This window comes from Salmo salar, chromosome 16 (assembly GCF_965601325.2).
Source record: "Salmo salar chromosome 16, fSalSal1, whole genome shotgun sequence".
In the NCBI taxonomy this organism is placed as follows: Eukaryota; Metazoa; Chordata; class Actinopteri; order Salmoniformes; family Salmonidae; genus Salmo; species Salmo salar.
This window is the reverse complement of record NC_138306.1, coordinates 14,620,515-14,638,650: the sequence shown is the minus strand read 5'-3', so window position 1 is coordinate 14,638,650 and position 18,136 is coordinate 14,620,515. Positions and strand designations below refer to the sequence as shown.

General features: G+C 41.1%; 1 protein-coding gene and 1 long non-coding RNA gene across 3 annotated transcripts; one reads left to right on the top strand and one right to left on the bottom strand.

The window, feature by feature from the left end:
• Positions 1 to 1,677: 1,677 nt before the first annotated feature.
• On the top strand, positions 1,678 to 3,111 carry LOC106573202 (uncharacterized). Its single transcript, XR_001321284.3, has 3 exons — positions 1,678 to 2,013; positions 2,128 to 2,212; positions 2,466 to 3,111. It is a non-coding gene; the product is annotated as an uncharacterized LOC106573202 (long non-coding RNA).
• A 4,838-nt stretch (positions 3,112 to 7,949) lies between these two features.
• cyp2x9 (cytochrome P450, family 2, subfamily X, polypeptide 9) lies at positions 7,950 to 15,175 on the bottom strand. 2 transcript variants are annotated; one of them, XM_014148005.3, is made up of 9 exons: positions 14,798 to 15,175; positions 13,488 to 13,650; positions 13,151 to 13,303; positions 12,845 to 13,005; positions 10,277 to 10,450; positions 10,025 to 10,163; positions 9,668 to 9,855; positions 9,404 to 9,545; positions 7,950 to 9,316 (listed from the first exon to the last, which is right to left on the bottom strand). In XM_014148005.3, the coding sequence occupies exons 1-9, from the start codon at positions 14,957 to 14,959 to the stop codon at positions 9,132 to 9,134; spliced, it is 1,467 nt and encodes a 488-aa protein (XP_014003480.1). In that variant the 5' UTR covers positions 14,960 to 15,175; the 3' UTR covers positions 7,950 to 9,131. The 2 variants fall into 2 exon arrangements, with proteins under 2 accessions (XP_014003480.1, XP_014003481.1); XM_014148006.3 differs by having other exon boundaries at positions 10,277 to 10,369; positions 14,798 to 15,173.
• Between the last annotated feature and the right edge of the window lie 2,961 nt (positions 15,176 to 18,136).

The window sequence follows — 18,136 nt, the reverse complement described above, 5'->3', positions numbered from 1 at the left end:
ATACTGAGATCATGTGACAGATCATGTGACACTTAGATTGAACACAGGTGTACTTTATTTAACTAATTATGTGACTTATGAAGGTAATTGGCTGCACCAGATCTTATTTAGGGGCTTCATAGCAAAGGTGGTGAATACATACGCAAGCACCACTTTTCCATGTATTTTTTTGCTGAATTTTTTTAAACAAGTCATTTTTCATTTCACTTCACCAAATTGGATTATTTTGTGTATGTCCATTACATGAAATCTAAATAAAATCCATTTAAATGTCAGGTTGTAATGCAATAAAATAGGCAAAACGCCAAGGCGGATGAATACTTTTACAAGGTACTGCATATTACAGAAACACTACAGACAAGACAGACCTATCCGATCTGAACAGCTATTCGGTAGTCTGGGTAGAATAAGAGCAGAAGAGAACATGAGCAAAATTGAAAAAACAGAGACAATTAGTATATGTGAAATACTTAACAACATAATAAAGAAATAAGATGATGATGAGATTGGTAACTACATAGTATACTTATACCAACCTAATCTGTATATTTCTCAGAAGAATGTATCTTTTTCAGGATTGCTCTGTCTTTGGCCAGCTTCTCCATGAACTCCTGGACGGGGGAGGTTGAGGTTTGTCTTCACAATAAGCATGGCCTTGATGGTAGGAACAGTGAACCTATTTCTTGCTGCTGTCCATATATCATTCATTTGGGAGAACCCTCTCTTGACTAGTGCATTACTTCCAGGTAAGTACATGACAACAGACACTAATCTAGCCAGGTTAGTGTGTGGGATGTCATTCTCTTTGAAGTGGGTAACTACCGTGTCTCAGATGTTTTCCATTCTTCAAGCGATTCCCCCTTCAGGATCTCTTGCAGGCCGGTAACCTAACAATGCATCCTCATTGATGGTCACATTGGGGCATTTGTCCTGCTGCCTTCTAGATCTCTTCACGCTGATGTTGCCTTTTTAAAAGGAGACAATGTAAATATTTTAGATTATCTGTGTGCTTTCCCCATGCTTGCAAGTAGTTCACAGCCATAGTGAAGAATGATTGGGATGTTTTGAGAAAGCTCTCTTTAGACATTGCTTCATTTTCCTCTAGCTCTCTCAGAAGTCCTCTGACCAAAACTGGAATGAAGTTGTCATCACGTCTTGCAGTCAATTTTGCCTCAACGTTTCTCAGAATTGCAGGTGACTCCACAGCACAGCGGTCCTGGCCTTCAAGCATCTTGATCGTGTCACTGAATACGGTCAGGTTTCATGGACAAAGGCCAGCCAAAGTTCAGTCAGTGGATCTTCGAACATTGTTCGCAGGACAACAGGGCATTTGTCTTCAGATAGAAAAAAGGATTTCAATGGCACATACATTTTCAGCACTCTTTCTAGAGCAGGGAACATGGACATCCAGCGAACATTGCTGAGTCCGAAAATGTTATGGTAGTCCTGGCCAACAAACTCACAAAAACTCTTCAGTCTTTCTACTCTGACGGTAAAAATATTAAAATATCTTTGTGAGCAGGTACTCAACATCATGGGGAATCATATCCAAAGCTGTTCTGGCCATGTTATGAATGATGTGGGCAGGACAACCTAAGCCAATCACCTCCCGCTGCAGAGGATATTTAACTTTGTTATGGACATTGACCCTCCCCGGGTGGTGGTGTGGAACATGTGAGTGATCATTGTTCCAGATGAGGGATTGTTGGAAACTGACATTTTTTGTAATTAACTAATTGACTTGAGCAAGTTTTTAGTATGTTTATAACTATATAAGTGGACCAATTAATGTGTTATGGGTTAGATGGAATGATTTATAAGCAAGTGTATATGTGGCCGGAGGCAAAGTACAAAGGGGACCTGTCTCTGAGATACAATGTTTCTATAAGGGTGAGAAGTCCAGAGCCAAAGGAACCAACGCAGGCCCGGAGTAGTGGCCTAGAAGATGGTAATCGTAGAAGGAGTCCTGAACCAAAGGGACAAACGCAGACCTGGAGTGGCCCAGAAGTTAAGGTGGTGAACTTCACTATAGCATTGGCAGGAAAAATGTATTTTAAGACTATGATCGACAATGTATTATGAATCTTAATGGATCAAATGCTTGTTCTGTTGGGTTTGTGGTGACAGCTATGAGAACCGTTCCAAACGATGAGAAGATCTGAAGGCTCCGTTTAAGAGACTACAAACCTCCTGGAATGAGAAGAAATAAGAGGTCTGTAGCTGACATCACTCACACTTAGGCACATACCTCCAGGTACATTGGTGTGTTTTTCCCTGGGTATGGAGTTGCATGTGCCCTAGACCTAATTCATGACATAGAGAAAATTGGCAATGCTACTTGAAGTGCCCTGGAACAATTGAATGGGGAAATAAAATAATTGCATAAATTGGCCCTGGCTATCTTTTGGCAGGTCAAGGGGACACTTGTGCAATCATTGTCGATGAATGTTGAACTTTTGTACTAGGTCACTCTTCTGATATGACTGATCTCGCCGAATACATTGCCACAGCAACTTGGTTGGAATCCCTGGAAGTTGGCGTTCCCAAATTGCCAAATGGGCTGCTGCAGCATGTGTTTTTTTGCTTAGTTTGCCTAATTGTGTTATTAACATGCTGTGTATGTCTATTTTTTTTATAAATTCACTCCCATCAATAGAAGTATAACCTTTATTATGATGATAGTATTACCATACTAATTCGATTGTATAACCCAGAATGAAGGGTTTGAAGGTGTCGGTCTCATTAAATTTAGGGAGTAGGGAATGTGGAGGAAAATGGATTGTCTGGAGACAGCCTTGAACTGTACATCTTGTCTCATAAAGTCATGAGTTCCTGTAGGTGCTGGGTAGAGGTATTAAGGGGAGACGCTCCCTCCTCAGACCTTTTGGCAGAACCCCCAGAATGTGTTCTATAAGTTAAGATAGGAGACGGTGCCAGACACATGCAGGAACCAACCCTATGAACCATGCCTATGTAGCTTGTCTGCGTAAGCAGTATATAAGAGAACTAACGGGACTTCCCCATAGAAGCTCACTTCAGACCAGTACTTTATGCATCTAAGTTTGACTGTAACCTCTCCAGCTTGCTGTTAATAAAGAATGATTCATTTAAGATTGACTTCTGGTGTCCCTGGTGGTAATTTCCACAACATTAGTATGGCTGAGGGATTGGTATATAGTATTTTAATCATATGAATTAAATTGGAGCCGAGTCCCATATGTTCAGAAACCAACCAAAGATATGACCTTTCTAGTCTATCAAAAGCTTTTTCTGCATCAAGATGTATAACTGCATCAAGGAGCTTTGGTTTCTGATGAAGCATGTAAGATATAATAGACGACGGAGGTTATGTGAGAATAATTGATTTTTAACAAACCCGAGACGGGACGACAGAATTTTTGAAAATAGGTTAATATCTGTGAGAGCACTGGATTGCGTCCTTAACTTTCTTTACATAAAAGCGAATGCCACCTTTCCAACAAGCTAGTTCGTCAACTTTTTGCCCTGCTAGAGCTGCCCCGGTCAACTGTAAGTGCTGTTATTGTGAAGTGGAAACGTCTAGGAGCAACAACGGCTCAGCCGAGAAGTGGTAGTCTACATAAAGCTCACAGATTGGGACCGCCGAGTGCTGTAGCGCGTAAAAATCATCTGTCCTTGGTTGCAACACTCATTGTCGAGTTCCAAACTGCCTATGGAAGTAACATCAGCACAAGAACTGTTCGTCAGGAGCTTCATGAAATGGGTTTCCATGGCCGAGCAGCCGCACACAAGCTTAAGATCACCATGCACAATGCCAAGCATCGGCTGGAGGGGTGTAAAGCTCGCCACCATTGGCCTCTGGTGCAGTGGAAATGCGTTCTCTGTAGTGATGAATCACGCTTCACCATCTGGCAGTCCGACGGATGAATCTGGGTTTGGTGGGTGGAAGGAGAACGCTACCTGCCCTAATGCATAGTGCCAACTGTAAAGTCTGGTGGAGGAGCAATAATGATCTGGGGCTGTTTTCATGGTTCGGGCTAGGCGCCTTAGTTCCAGCTAAGGGAAATTTTAACACTACAGCATATGTTGACATTCTAGACGATTCTGTGCTTCCAACTTTGTGGCAACAGTTTGGGGAAGGCCCTTTCCTGTTTCAGCATGACAATGCCCCCCGTGCACAAAGCGAGGTCCATACAGAAATGGTTTGTCGAGATCGGTGTAGAAGAACTTGACTGGCCTGCACAGAGCCCTGAGCTCAACCCCATCGAACACCTTTGGGATGAATTGGAACGTCGACTGCGAGCCAGGCCTAATCACCCAACATCAGTGCCTGTCCTCACTAATGCTCTTGTGGCTGAATGGATACAAAGCCACGCAGTGATGTTCCAACATCTAGTGGAAAGCCTTCCCAGAAGAGTGGAGGCTGTTATAGCAGCAAAGTGGGGACCAACTCCATATTAATGCCCATGATTTTGGAATGAGATGTTCGACAAGCAGGTGTCCACATACTTTTGTTCATGTTGTGTGTATATATTACATAACTCAAATATACTTACTTAAGAAAATGTTTCCCGACAAATTACAAATTAAAACACATCTGTGTGTTAAACACAAATACAAAACAAATGATAGCTGGCTAGACTAACTACCGGTCTAAAAATTGACATGGCTAATTGTCAGCTAATTGAGTGACTGTCATAACGAGAGAAACTGTTGATGCACAACCACATTTCAAAATTGCACCTGGTGTATTTTTACTCTCAATAGTAAGTTGAGAGGGGCCCTAAGTAACCGCTTATGTGGCTCATGCCTGGAGCTGGCCCTGACTACCTAGCATGCTATTTTGTTGCTAGTAACCACCTGATAAGCCACGCTGGACAAAGCTAGCATGGCTAGGTTAGCATTGCTAGTTAGGGAATGTTGGCCGTGACTCATCCTTTTCTTGTGTTTGTGGCCAAAGCATAAATTACAGGGAAAAAAACACTTTAAAAACTTGCTTGGGATGCTTGCGATTTCCTCGTATGAGGTGACCTCACATACTTTGGCCGAGATGTCTCATTGGCTAAGTTGGCCAATCAGCTGTTCACCGGTATTTGCCAACACCATTTTGTTGTTTGCGTACGGCCACACCATTCAAACACAGAAAAGTTGCTTTTTAACATAATACATTTTTTAAATTTGGAAGGAAGACAAGTTTACTCATATTGTAATTAATTATATGTAATATTTCATACAACTCCGGAAACAGTGAACAGCTACTTTAAGCTACCTAAACTCCCATGAAAAAAACACACACACGTTGTCTACTTCATCCAGGTAGCTGTCAACGAAGTCCATTGGTTTACTAGGAACTCGGATGTTCTTACGCTCAGTGACCATGTCAATGGCAATCTGTTTACTGGATTCTACAAGTTAAGACAGGAATCCATACTTTGGTTTTGTGTACCTGGCCACTGTCTCCAAATGCTATCGGTGATCAGGCTTACTTACCACTGTTGTGTCATCGGCAAACTTAATGATGGTGTTGGAGTCGTACCTGGCCGTGCAGTCATGAGTGAACAGGGAATACAAGAGGGGACTGAGCATGCACCCCTGAGGGGCCCCTGTGTTGAGGATCAGCGGATGTGTTGTCACCTACCATTACCACCTGGGGGCAGCCCACCAGGAAGTCCAGGATCCAGTTGCAGAGGGAGTCTCCTTGAAAGCGGCAGCTCTAGCTTTTAGCTCAGTGCTGATGTTGCCTGTAATCCATGGCTTCTGGTTTGGGTATGTACGTACGGTCACTGTGGGGACAACGTCATCGATGCACTTATTGATGAAGGCAATGACTGATGTGGTGTACTCCTCAATGCCATCGGAAGAATCCCGGAACATGTTCCAGTCTGGGCTAGCAAAAGAGTCCTGTAGCTTAGCATCTGCTTCATCTGACCAGTTTTTTTATTGACCGAGTCACTGGTGCTTCCTGCTTTAATTTTTGCTTGTAAGCCGGAATCAGGAGGATAGAATTATGGTCAGATTTGCCAAATGGATTGGCGAGGGAGAGCTTTGTACGCGTCTCTGTGTGTGGAGTAAAGGTGATCTATTTTTTCTCATTCTATGTATCTTATTTATTTGAATTCATTAGATTTATGTTTACTGTTATTGTATTTTAATTTGTCTCATTTAGAAAACCTAGGACTATTGCATTTTCACACCTTTTTTATTTTATTTGTTAAGCACTTTGAAATGCATCTCTTGTAAGAAATGTGCTCTATAAATAGTTTTATTCAATTTCTATCTTCACAAATTGATTCTAATTAAATAGCAGCCATTTTGATCCAGTTTTGAATTAAAGGCATAACTTGGTCCTTGTCACACAACCCCATTTACACATTTTCAACTGTATTAAGGTTTCAACACCTATCGTCACGCACAGAAGAACAACGTCTGGATATTGAAATCATGTCATGTTTTAACTTACTGTCATTATGTTAATATTTCCAGGTCTGGTAAAAAAAATCTATCAGGTTTATTGCCAGCTACAGTTGAAGTCGGAAGTTTACATACACTTAGATTGGAGTCGTTAAAATTTGTTTTTCAACCACTTCACAAATTTCTTGTTAACAAACTACAGTTTTGGCAAGTCGGTTAGGACATCTACTTTGTGCATGACACAAGTAATTTTTCCAACAATTGTTTACCTACAGATTATTTAACTTATAATTCACTCTATCACAATTCCAGTGGGTCAGAAGTTTACATACACTAAGTTGACTGTGCCAAATTGACATCAGTTGAGTCAATTGGAGGTGTAACTGTGGATGTATTTCAAGGCCTACCTTCAAACTCAGTGCCTCTTTGCTTGACATCATGGGAAAATCAAAAGAAATCAGACAAGACCTCAAAAAGAAAATTGTAGACCTCCACAAGTCTGGTTCATCCTTGGGAGCAATTTCCAAACGCCTGAAGGTACCACGTTCATCTGTACAAACAATAGTACGCAAGCATAAACACCCTAGGACCACGCAGCCATCATACCGCTCAGGATGGAGACACGTTCTGTCTCCTAGAGATGAACGTACTTTGGAGCGAAAAGTGCAAATCAATCCCAGAATAACACCAAAGGACCTTGTGAAGATGCTGGAGGAAACAGGTACAAAAGTATCTATATCCACAGTAAAACGAGTCATATATCGGCATAACCTGAAAGGCCGCTCAGCAAGGAAGAAGCCAGACTACGGTTTGCAACTGCACATGGGCACAAATATCGTACTTTTTGGAGAAATGTCCTCTGGTCTGATGAACAAAAAAAATGGACAACAAAGTCAAGGTATTGGAGTGGCCATCACAAAGCCCTGACCTCAATCCTATAGAAAATGTGTGGGCAGAACTGAAAAAGTGTGTGCGAGCAAGGCCTACAAACCTGACTCAATTACATCAGCTCTGTCAGGAGGAATGGCCCAAAATTCACCCAACCTATTGTGGGAAGCTGGTGGAAGGATATCTGAAACGTTTGACCCAAGTTAAACAATTTAAAGGCAATGCTACCAAATGCTAATTGAGTGTATGTAATCTTCTGAATGTGATGAAAGAAATAAAAGCTGAAATAAATAATTCTCTACTATTATTCTGACATTTCACATTCTTAAAATAAAGTGGTGATCCTAACTGACCTAAGACAGCACATTTTTGCTAGGATTAAATGTCAGGAATTGTGAAAAACTGAGTTTAAATGTACTTGGCTAAGGTGTATGTAAACTTCCGACTTTAACTGTATGTGTAACAGCAAGTTGAATTTTTTTTATTTTGCCTTTATTTAACTAGGCAAGTTGTACTATTATAAACTGTCCATGAACTATGTGAAAGGTGCTGTGTTGATAAAGTACACTGCAGTAAAATATCTCACATTACATTTTTCATTTAGAATTCATCAAGCCACAGATTCCCACAATACCTTTTGAAAGTACTATCCCATAAAACTGGTACTGAAAGCCTATTAGTATACCTTTATTTCAACAAGGAACACAGACTGAGACTAAGGTCTCTTTTACAGCTGGGCTCTGCGTACACATGTTTACACATACAGTTCAGGTACAATGATTAAAAATTACACAAGACAAACAAAACGATCACAGATAACACAAAAAAATACAGCAGCAGATTATTACATTTGCACATAGGTTATTCCCCTAACAGCACAAGAACTTGCATTACCCGAAGCAGTTACAAGCAATACGAAAATACATCGCATGGGCCTCAAGTGTAATCCATGCTTGAGACCTGGTTTTATGAATTCTAATTCTAATATTGATGAGTGATGATAAGAAGTTTATTCAGAAGTGCCTAATAGACCAACACGAGAGCATGTTGTTCTCGTCTCATGGACAGCGAAGTCCAACCCACATTTTGATATAAAACACAGTGGTGAGTTCTGTAGCTAGCACCCGTAATAAACCAAAGTGTGCAATGATAAGTAGCATCCAGCGATTTAAGTGTTGATGCTGTAGCATGTTGATAATATCCCCATAATCTATAACAGACATAAAAGTAGCTTGCACAATTTGTCGAAGACAAACATGTCCTGTTTCTATAGAGGAAGCCTAGCTTGATTTTTAGCCATTTACAAAGTTCGTCAATATGCATTTTAAAAGACAGTTTATCATCCAACCATATCCCTAAGTATTTATATGCAGAGACATGATTAATTCGAGAACCATCTAAGCTCGTAAATGCAAGTGCATTTCCAACCAACTTTTTGAACCTATTAAAAATCATAAAATGTGTTTTGTTTGCATTTAAAACAAGTTTCAGCTGTGTAAAATACCCTTGTAATATCTTCAAATCTGTCTCCAATAGTGATAATGCTTGGTCAGCCGTTGAAGCGATAGGGTACATGACAGTGTCATCAGCATATAAATGAATTTAACACTTTCTTATCTCATCACCGATATTGTTTATGTAGAGAGTGAACACTATAACATCAGAGATCCCCCCCATCTATGGTGTGTGTAATGAGTCCAATATTACATATTCACATAAGCAAATTGTGACAAAAATGTGTTAAGCACAAATACATATAGATAGTTGAATTAAGTACAATAATTACAATATTACATATTATATTACACCAATCCTATTTGATCTCTGTCTAGAATAGAATAGCTTCCTCCTAACTAGTTCCCTCTCAGTCTCACACCCAGTCTGTAGGGTTTGGGGGACAGGGTTACACCAAACACAGGGGTGTAGTCAGGTTCCCCTGCATCCTCAGGCCAGACAAACTTGAAGCGTCGCAGCAGAGTGACCATGATCAGGAAGAGCTCCATGCGAGCAAGTCCTTCTCCAAGACACATTCGGGGCCCTGCAACAACAACAAACTGTATGAGCCCTTTATGTATTACGATGTCAACAACATCAGTTATGCACTTTGTTTTGCTCTATCCCTCACCTGCAGAGAACGGCATAAAGGCCTCAGGCTTCTCAAACTCGCCCTGCTCGTTCAGGAAGTTTAAGGGGTTGAACTCATGGGGGAACTTCCACTGACCCTCTTCAGACAGCACAGAGGTAAGGTTTGGAATGATCAAAGTGCCCTGCAAGTAAGAAATGGAGAGAGAGGATGAGACATATCCAAGTGGAGAAGAAATAAGTAACATTATGTTAGAGATTTTGAAATGAGAAGACAAGACATTTTCGATGTGTTGCTGCTTCTCACCTTCGGGATACTGTAGCCCATCACCTCAGTGTCTCTGGTGGTGCTATGAAACACACTGAGGGGGACAGTACTGGCGATGCGCTGACTCTCGTGGGTCACTGCCTGAGTGTAAGGCATCCTGTGTCTGTCCTCAAAAGATGCGTGTTCTTTCCCCTCCAGAACCGTGTCAATTTCCTGCTGACACCTCTCTGAGAAGACCAAAGGGAAGGGAGTTTGTCAAAAAAAAGGACTTAAGTCAAAAGTGCTTATCAAAATTGCTTGACACCTTTTTTTGGAGGAATAATCTACAACTACTACAACTGTATTAGTAGAAAGACACTTTCTGAATGTCAGCATTAGAAGATAAAGCAAACAGACCCTGAATCTCTGGATGGGTCATGAGGTAGAGGAAAGCAGTGAGCAGTGTGTTGGAGGTGGTGTCTGTTCCAGCAAAGTGCAAGTCCAGGACGTACATTATGAGTTGGGCCTCTGAAAAAGATGATCCATCATCTCCTCTCTGGTGGGGAGAGTACAGCAGTGTCAGACGATAACTGTACAACCTAGTCATAATGATAGATGATGTGGTCAAACCCTCTTATCTACGCACTCCCATAAACAAAATGAACACACTTTGTCTAGTTCATCCAGGTAGCAGTCAATGAAGTCCCTTGGCGCCCCAGGAATCCTGGTTTCCTTATGCTGAGTGATGAGTCCAACAGACATCTGTTTGACACAAGTTGCATTTTTAAAGGCCTTCTGGAATGGCAAGGGAAGGTATCGGAGCATGGGCACTGTGTCGTAAAGCTGTGGAGAAAGACCAAGTAATGAGTCAGAACTACTACTGCACCAACCATTAACTATGCTTCCATTCACTTTTCCAGTGATTTTTTTTTGGTCGACTTTTAGTAAGTGTGCATAAAAAAATAGATGTGACAATTGCCTGCTAGGGTGTTTCCATTTAACTATCTTGTGTTGATGAAAACAGATGGACGCAATGACGTCACAAAAAAATACATACATACATATATATACATAAATACACATATATATCTCAATATATATATATATAGTTGAAGTCGGAAGTTTACATCTTAGCCAAATACATTTAAACTCAGTTTTTCAAATTCCTGACATTTAATCCCAGTAAAAATCTCTTGTTAGGATCACCACTTTATTTTAAGAATGTGAAATGTCAGAATAATTTCACATTTTAGTCATTTAGCAGACGCTCTTATCCAGAGCAACTTACAGTAGTGAATGCATACATTTAATACATTTTTTCTCCATACTGGTCCCCCATGGGAATCGAACCCACAACCCTGCTGTTGCAAACACCATGCTCTACCAGCTGAGCCACTGAGAGAATGATTTATTTCAGCTTTTATTTCTTTCATCACATTCTCAGTGGGTCAGAAGTTTACGTACACTCAACTGGTATTTGGTAGCATTGCCTTTAAATTGTTTAACTTGGGTCAAACGTTTCGGGTAGCCTTCCTCAAGCTTCCCACAATATGTTGGGTGAATTTTGGCCCATTCCTCCTGACAGAGCTGGTGTAACTGAGTCAGGTTTGTAGGCCTCCTTGCTCGCACACGCTTTTTCAGTTCTGCCCACAAATTTTCTAAAGGATTGAGGTCAGGGCTTTGTGATGGCCACTCCAATACCTTGACTTTGTTGTCCTTAAGCCATTTTGCCACAACTTTGGAAGTATGCTTGGGGTCATTGTCCATTTGGAAGACCCTTTTGCGACCAAGCTTTAACTTCCTGACTGATGTCTTGAGATGTTGCTTCAATATATCCACATAATATTAATTCCTCATGATGCCATCTATTTTGTGAAGTGCACCAGTCCCTCCTGCAGCAAAGGACCCCCACAACATGATGCTGCCACCTCCATGCTTCACTGTTGGGATGGTCTTCTTCGACTTGCAAGCCTCCCCCTTTATTCTCCAAACATAACTATGGTCCTTATGGCCAAACAGTTCTATTTTTGTTTCATCAGACCAGAGGACATTTCTCCAAAAAGTACAATCTTTGTCCCCATGTTTTTTTGAAGTCTTGGCTGATTTATTTTGATTTTCCCATGATGTCAAGCAAAGAGGCACTGAGTTTGAAGGTAGGCCTTGAAATACATCCACAGGTACACCTCCAATTGACTCAAATTATGTCAATTAGCCTATCAGAAGCTTCTAAAGCCATGACATAATTTTCTGAAATTTTCCAAGCTGTTTAAAGGCACAGTCAACTTAGTGTATGTAAACTTCTGGCCCACTGGAATTGTGATACAGAGAATTATAAGTGAAATAATCTGTCTGTAATCAATTGTTGGAAAAATTACTTGTGTCATGCACAAAGTAGATGTCCTAACCGACTTGACAAAACTATAATTTGTTAACAAGACATTTGTGGAGTGGTTGAAAAACGAGTTTTAATGACACCAACCTAAGTGTATGTAAACTTCCAACTTCAACTGTACACACACACACACACACACACACACACACACACACACACACACAGAGTGACTAATACAAATATAGTGCTTGAAGTTCCATTACCCAGTTAGGCAAATTGCCAAAAGCCCGTAAGACCTCCCACCTATCTATTTCATGTCTCAGTTAGCCCACGAAAGTCAGCATGTATAATAATTCTCATGTGCAATCGTATTGCCACAGTCCGTGCCATGGTGAAACTTGCACTCCTGTAGATCTGAAATAATTGGATGGTGAATCTTGCCAGCCAACCAGAAAAGCAAGGTGAAGCAATTGAGACATTATTGAAAGAAAAGTTATTTGTATAGTTGAAAACATTGATTTCGCAAGGCGTAGGCATTTAGAATGAAATGTGGAGTGGAGCTTTAGTTACGCAGTGACAGCAGGTGCCCCGTGTTCCCTTTAAAATGATTTGGCAATCATTTATTAGAAAAACACAATTTCCATCATCATTTGTCACAATAAATAAAGTTAGACAAAATACAAATCCACCTGTCGAATGGTAAAAATGTGATTTTTTTTGGTTGAGACATTTCTTCTTTTTTTTTATAAACCTGGGTCAACAGAAGAAACCTGCGTAATGATCTACCATCCATATCTGCTTTCAAACCAAAAGGTGTGATTTACAGGAAGCAATGTAATTAACATTGTTCTATGCTGTTTTATGTAAGTATACAGTTACCAAAAAGCTGTAATTATGTATAATACCATAGCCCAGGGTCCATTGGCAATCTTTGCATTCTCAGTGTAGAGCTTCACGAAGGTCTTAAGAAACTCATCGTTATAGTCATAACGCGACCCAAAGAGGACAAGGCAGATGATATTGGATGCAGCATTGTGGAAGAGAACCTGTGGGTTCATGGATTTTCCTGTGGAAAAATAACAGTATTACTTTGATAAGAGATACTTTACCCTCTTGCTCAATGTGAAAGAGAACACTCTGTATAAGGACATCTGTTAAATGGCTATGTTCCTCCAAAACAAAACACAATTTTATATGTTCCACTTTCATACCAACGCTTTTCGCCAAGGGTGCAATGATGTGTGATATCTCCCCCAGAATCCTCTCCTCCATGGACTGCTTCCCCAGACCAAAGTTTTTCAGGGTCATTAGGGCGAAGCGACGATGCTCTTTCCAGCTGGAGCCATAGTCCACAAGAATGACACCTGGGATAGTTTATTACAATAGGTCAGTATTTTTTGACATATCAATCAAATGATAGTTATGTTCTTAAGGGCAAAAAAATGGAATAGAAAGAAAAGATTGCTTCAGAATAGAGCTCTTCACAGTAATACATTCAAATGATTTCTTGTTGATAATGTCCTGTACTGTATTTTTTGATAATATTACCTTTTCCTTCTGTGACGTGGTTGATCATAAGGTCTTGGGGTCTTCCTGCAAAATCTGCAGCCCTGGTAACCAGGGCCTCCTTCATAGATTCAAGCCCATTGAGAATCACAGCTGGCCTTCCACCAAAATAAAGACTGAAAACATTCCCATAGCGCTTCGCCAACTACGGAATGGGACATATTAAAGGATTTGTTCATTATTTTTTAAACCAAATCTTATTTTTTTATGTAAATGGGATGTTATGGAATGGTCCAGACACTTTTTTAGTAATTTCATTTGGTTTTGAGAAACTATCCCCACCCCCAATAAACTTTCATCATTGCTCATTCTGCAGTATGGGAGCTACAGGAAAACATGAACTGTGTAATTCCAAACATTATCCGTAAAGTTATATTCCATTTGTGCAATTTAGCTGCTTCTCCGTGTAACCAGGGCAGCACAGCTGGTAGGGGGAAACCGCTCAAGTCGTGAAAATTGATAAAGTTCGGAATTACACAATTTCATGTGTACCACAGCTAAAGACCTGCATCACTATACTGAGAGGTTTGTTGTTTCTAAAAGGACGTATTTGGATGGTTTTGGAGCCTTTGTTTATGTTTTCCATAGCTCCCATACTGCAGAAAGAGCAATGTGGAAGTGAAATCGCAAACAAAAAGTCTCTGGACTCTTCTAGAGACCCTTTGGGGCAGCAGGTATCCTAGTGGTTAGAGCATTGGACTAGCAACCAAAAGGTTGCTGAATCCAATCCCCGAGCTGACAAGGTAAAAATCTGTCGTTCTGCCCCTGAACAAGGCAGTTAACCCACTGTTCCCCGGTAGGCCGTCATTGTAAATAATAATTTGTTCTTAACTGATTTGCCTAGTTAAATAAAGGTCAAATAAAATACATGTAAAAAATTCTATAACATCCCATTTACATGAAAATTTTCGATTTGGTTAAAAAAAGTGAACTAATCCTTTAAGAATATTAAAGTTGCATAGTGTTGCAGTTGCATAGTGCACCTTTAAAGGCTATTTTGTTAATGGAATTGTTGAATTGAGTAAAACTGTGATTAGAAAATCAGTTCTTTGTCATACCAAGGCCAGCAATGTATGGATTTGAGATTACAGGAAACGTAAACGGCATACAGAGCACCACTTATTACGCAATTATAGACATACGTGCAAAGGTTGCTTTGATACAATTATTTGATAGATGTTATGTCCATATTGCAAAAAGGAATTATGAATTTAACCTGACACCTCCAAGTAATGCTTATTGATTCTTCAGGAGAGTTAAAATAGCATAATAGCGTTTTTTACAAGGTTTACCTTCTCCAGATCTTTCATAGGATTCCCCAAACTCAGATGCAGCAGATTCCCAAATATTGGAATGGGTTGTGGACCAGGAGGAAAGTTTGGGGGTCTATTAAACTTCAAGAAGAAGAAGAGGAGGCAGATACATATCCATAGCAGAACGAACGAGCCCAACATACTTGTTGTTCAGTTCCAAGCACAGCAGTGACTGCACTCTGCTCTGCTCTTTTCCAAAGCTATAGACATGCGCGTACACGGATGCGCGTAGGCGTCCAAAGTTTAAACATACATTTTCACTAAAAACTAGTTGTTGTATAGACGACTCTAATTATCACACTTGTCCTTGTCACTAGCTAGGTTTCCATCCAATTGGCGTTTTCCCACCAGTAAAAATCAGTGCGTGATGACGTAATACACACAACATTTACTTTTTCGCTTAAATGTTCGTGTACCGAATACAAATCTAAAGTTCAACCTGTTTCCATGGCATTTTCAACTCTACCGATAGTTGTGTCACAAAAACGGGTGTGTTGAATAGCAAATGTGCCTACTCTGGTCTTGGCACGTGCGCTCCAGCCAACAGTTTGCAGATACAGTACAGGTAAACTGTGCTGGTAGGCTAGTCTACATTATGAGATTACTATGGATAAAAGCGATAATATTTTTATTTGTCAAACGGCAGTAAAGCATCGATCATAATGTCACCAGCATAAGACCCTGGATATTCATTGAAAATGAGCATCAAGAATACCGTGCACTTCACCACCCTGTGAAGTTTATCATAATTTATGTTGAACATAATAAACGGCTGTCTATCCACTGGATGTGTACCAAACTCACAAGAGTGGAAGTAATAAAGCCTCTCTTGAAAAAGCCAAACCTTGACCCAGAAAATATAAAAAACTATTGGCCTATATCGAATCTGCCATTCCTCTCAAACATTTTAGAAAAAGCTGTTGCGCAGAAATTCACTGCCTTCCTGAAGACAAACAATGTATACGAAATGCTTCAGTCTGGTTTTAGACCCCATCATAGCACTGAGACTGCACTTGTGAAGGTGGTAAATTACCTTTTAATGGCGTCAGACCGAGGCTCTCCATCTGTCCTTGTGCTCCTAGACCTTAGTGCTGCTTTTGATACCATCGATCACCACATTCTTTTGGAGAGATTGGAAACCCAAATTGGTCTACACCAATTTCCGTTTTAGGACCACTATTGTTTTCACTATATATTTTACCTCTTGGGGATGTCATTCGAAAACATAATGTTAACTTTCACTGCTATGCGGATGACACACAGCTGTACATTTCGATGAAACATGGTGAAGCCCCAAAATTGCCCTCACTGGAAGCCTGTGTTTCAGACATAAGGAAGTGGACGGCTGCAAACTTTTTACTTTTAAACTCAGACAAAACAGAGATGCTTGTTCTAGGTCCCAAGAAAAAAAGAGATCTTCTGTTGAATCTGACAATTAATCTTGATGGTGGTACAGTATGTCTCAAATAAAACTGTGAAGGACCTGGGCGTTACTCTGGACCCTGATCTCTTTTGACGAACATATCAAGACTGTTTCAAGGACAGCTTTTTTCCATCTACGTAACATTGCTAAAATCAGAAATGTTCAGAAATGAATCCATGCTTTTGTCACTTCTAGGTTAGACTACTGCAATGCTCTACTTTCCAGCTACCCGGATAAAGCACTAAATAAACTTCAGTTAGTGCTAAATACGGCTGCTAGAATCCTGACTAGAACCAAAAAATCTATCATATTACTCCAGTGCTAGCCTCCCTACACTGGCTTCCTGTTTAGGCAAGGGCTGATTTCAAGGTTTTACTGCTAACCTACAAAGCATTACATGGGCTTGCTCCTACCTATCTTTCCGATTTGGTCCTGCCGTACATACCTACACGTACGCTACGGTCACAAGACGCAGGCCTCCTAATTGTCCCTAGAATTTCTAAGCAAACAGCTGGAGGCAGGGCTTTCTCCTATAGAGCTCCATTTTTATGGAATGGTCTGCCTACCCATGTGAGAGACGCAGACTCGGCCTCAACCTTTAAGTCTTTACTGAAGACTTATCTCTTCAGTAGGTCCTATGATTGAGTGTAGTCTGGCCCAGGAGTGTGAAGGTGAATGGAAAGGCCTAGAGCAACGAACCGCCCTTGCTGTCTCTGCCTGGCCGGTTCCCCTCTCTCCACTGGGATTCTCTGCCTCAAACCCTATTACAGGGGCTAAGTCACTGGCTTACTGGTGCTCTTCCATGCCTTCCCTAGGAGGGGTGCGTCACTTGAGTGGGTTGAGTCACTGGCGTGGTCTTTCTGTCTGGGTTGGCGTTCCCCCCTTGGGTTGTGCCGTGGCGGAGATCTTTGTGGGCTATACTCGGCCTTGTCTCAGGATGGTAGGTTGGTGGTTGAAGGTATCCCTCTAGTGGTGTGGGGGCTGTGCTTTGGCAAAGTGGGTGGGGTTATATTCTGCCTGTTTGGCCCTGCCCGGGTGTATCATCGGATGGGGCCACAGTGTCTCCTGACCTCTCCTGTCTCAGCCTCCAGTATTTATGCTGCAGTAGTTTATGTGTCGAGGGGCTAGGGTCAGTTATATCTGGAGTATTTCTCTTGTCTTATCCGGTATTCTGTGTGAATTTAAGTATGCTCTCTCTTTCTCTCTCTCTCTCTCTCTTCTCTTTCTTCTCTTCTTCTTTCTTTCTTCTCTTTCTTTCTTTCCTTCTGTCTCTCTTTCTCAGATGACCTGAGCCCTCGGACCATGCCTAAGGACTACCTGGCATGATGACTCCTTCCTGTGCCCAGTCCACCTGGCCGTGCTGCTGCTCCAGTTTCAACTGTTCTGCCTGCGGCTATGGAACCTGACCTGTTCACTGGACGTGCTACCTGTCCCAGACCTGCTGTTTTCAACTCTCTAGAGACAGCAGGAGCGGTAGAGATACTCTCAATGATCGGCTATGAAAAGCCAACTGACATTTACTCCTGAGGTGCTGACCTGTTGCACCCTCGACAACTACTGTGATTATTATTATTTGACCATGCTGGTCATTTATGAACATTTGAACATCTTGGCCATGTTCTGTTATAATCTCCACCCTGCACAGCCAGAAGAGGATAGGCCACCCCTCATAGCCTGGTCCTCTCTAGGTTTCTTCCTAGGTTTTGGCCTTTCTAGAGAGTTTTTCCTTGCTGTTTGAGTTTTAGGCTGGGTTTCTGTACAGCACTTTGAGATATCAGCTGTTCTAAGAAGGGCTATATAAATACATTTGATTTGAATTTGATTTGATTAGCCTAAAAACCGCATGTTTTCCCGAGTCATAGTGGGAGGACCACACACCATATTATCGCGACTCC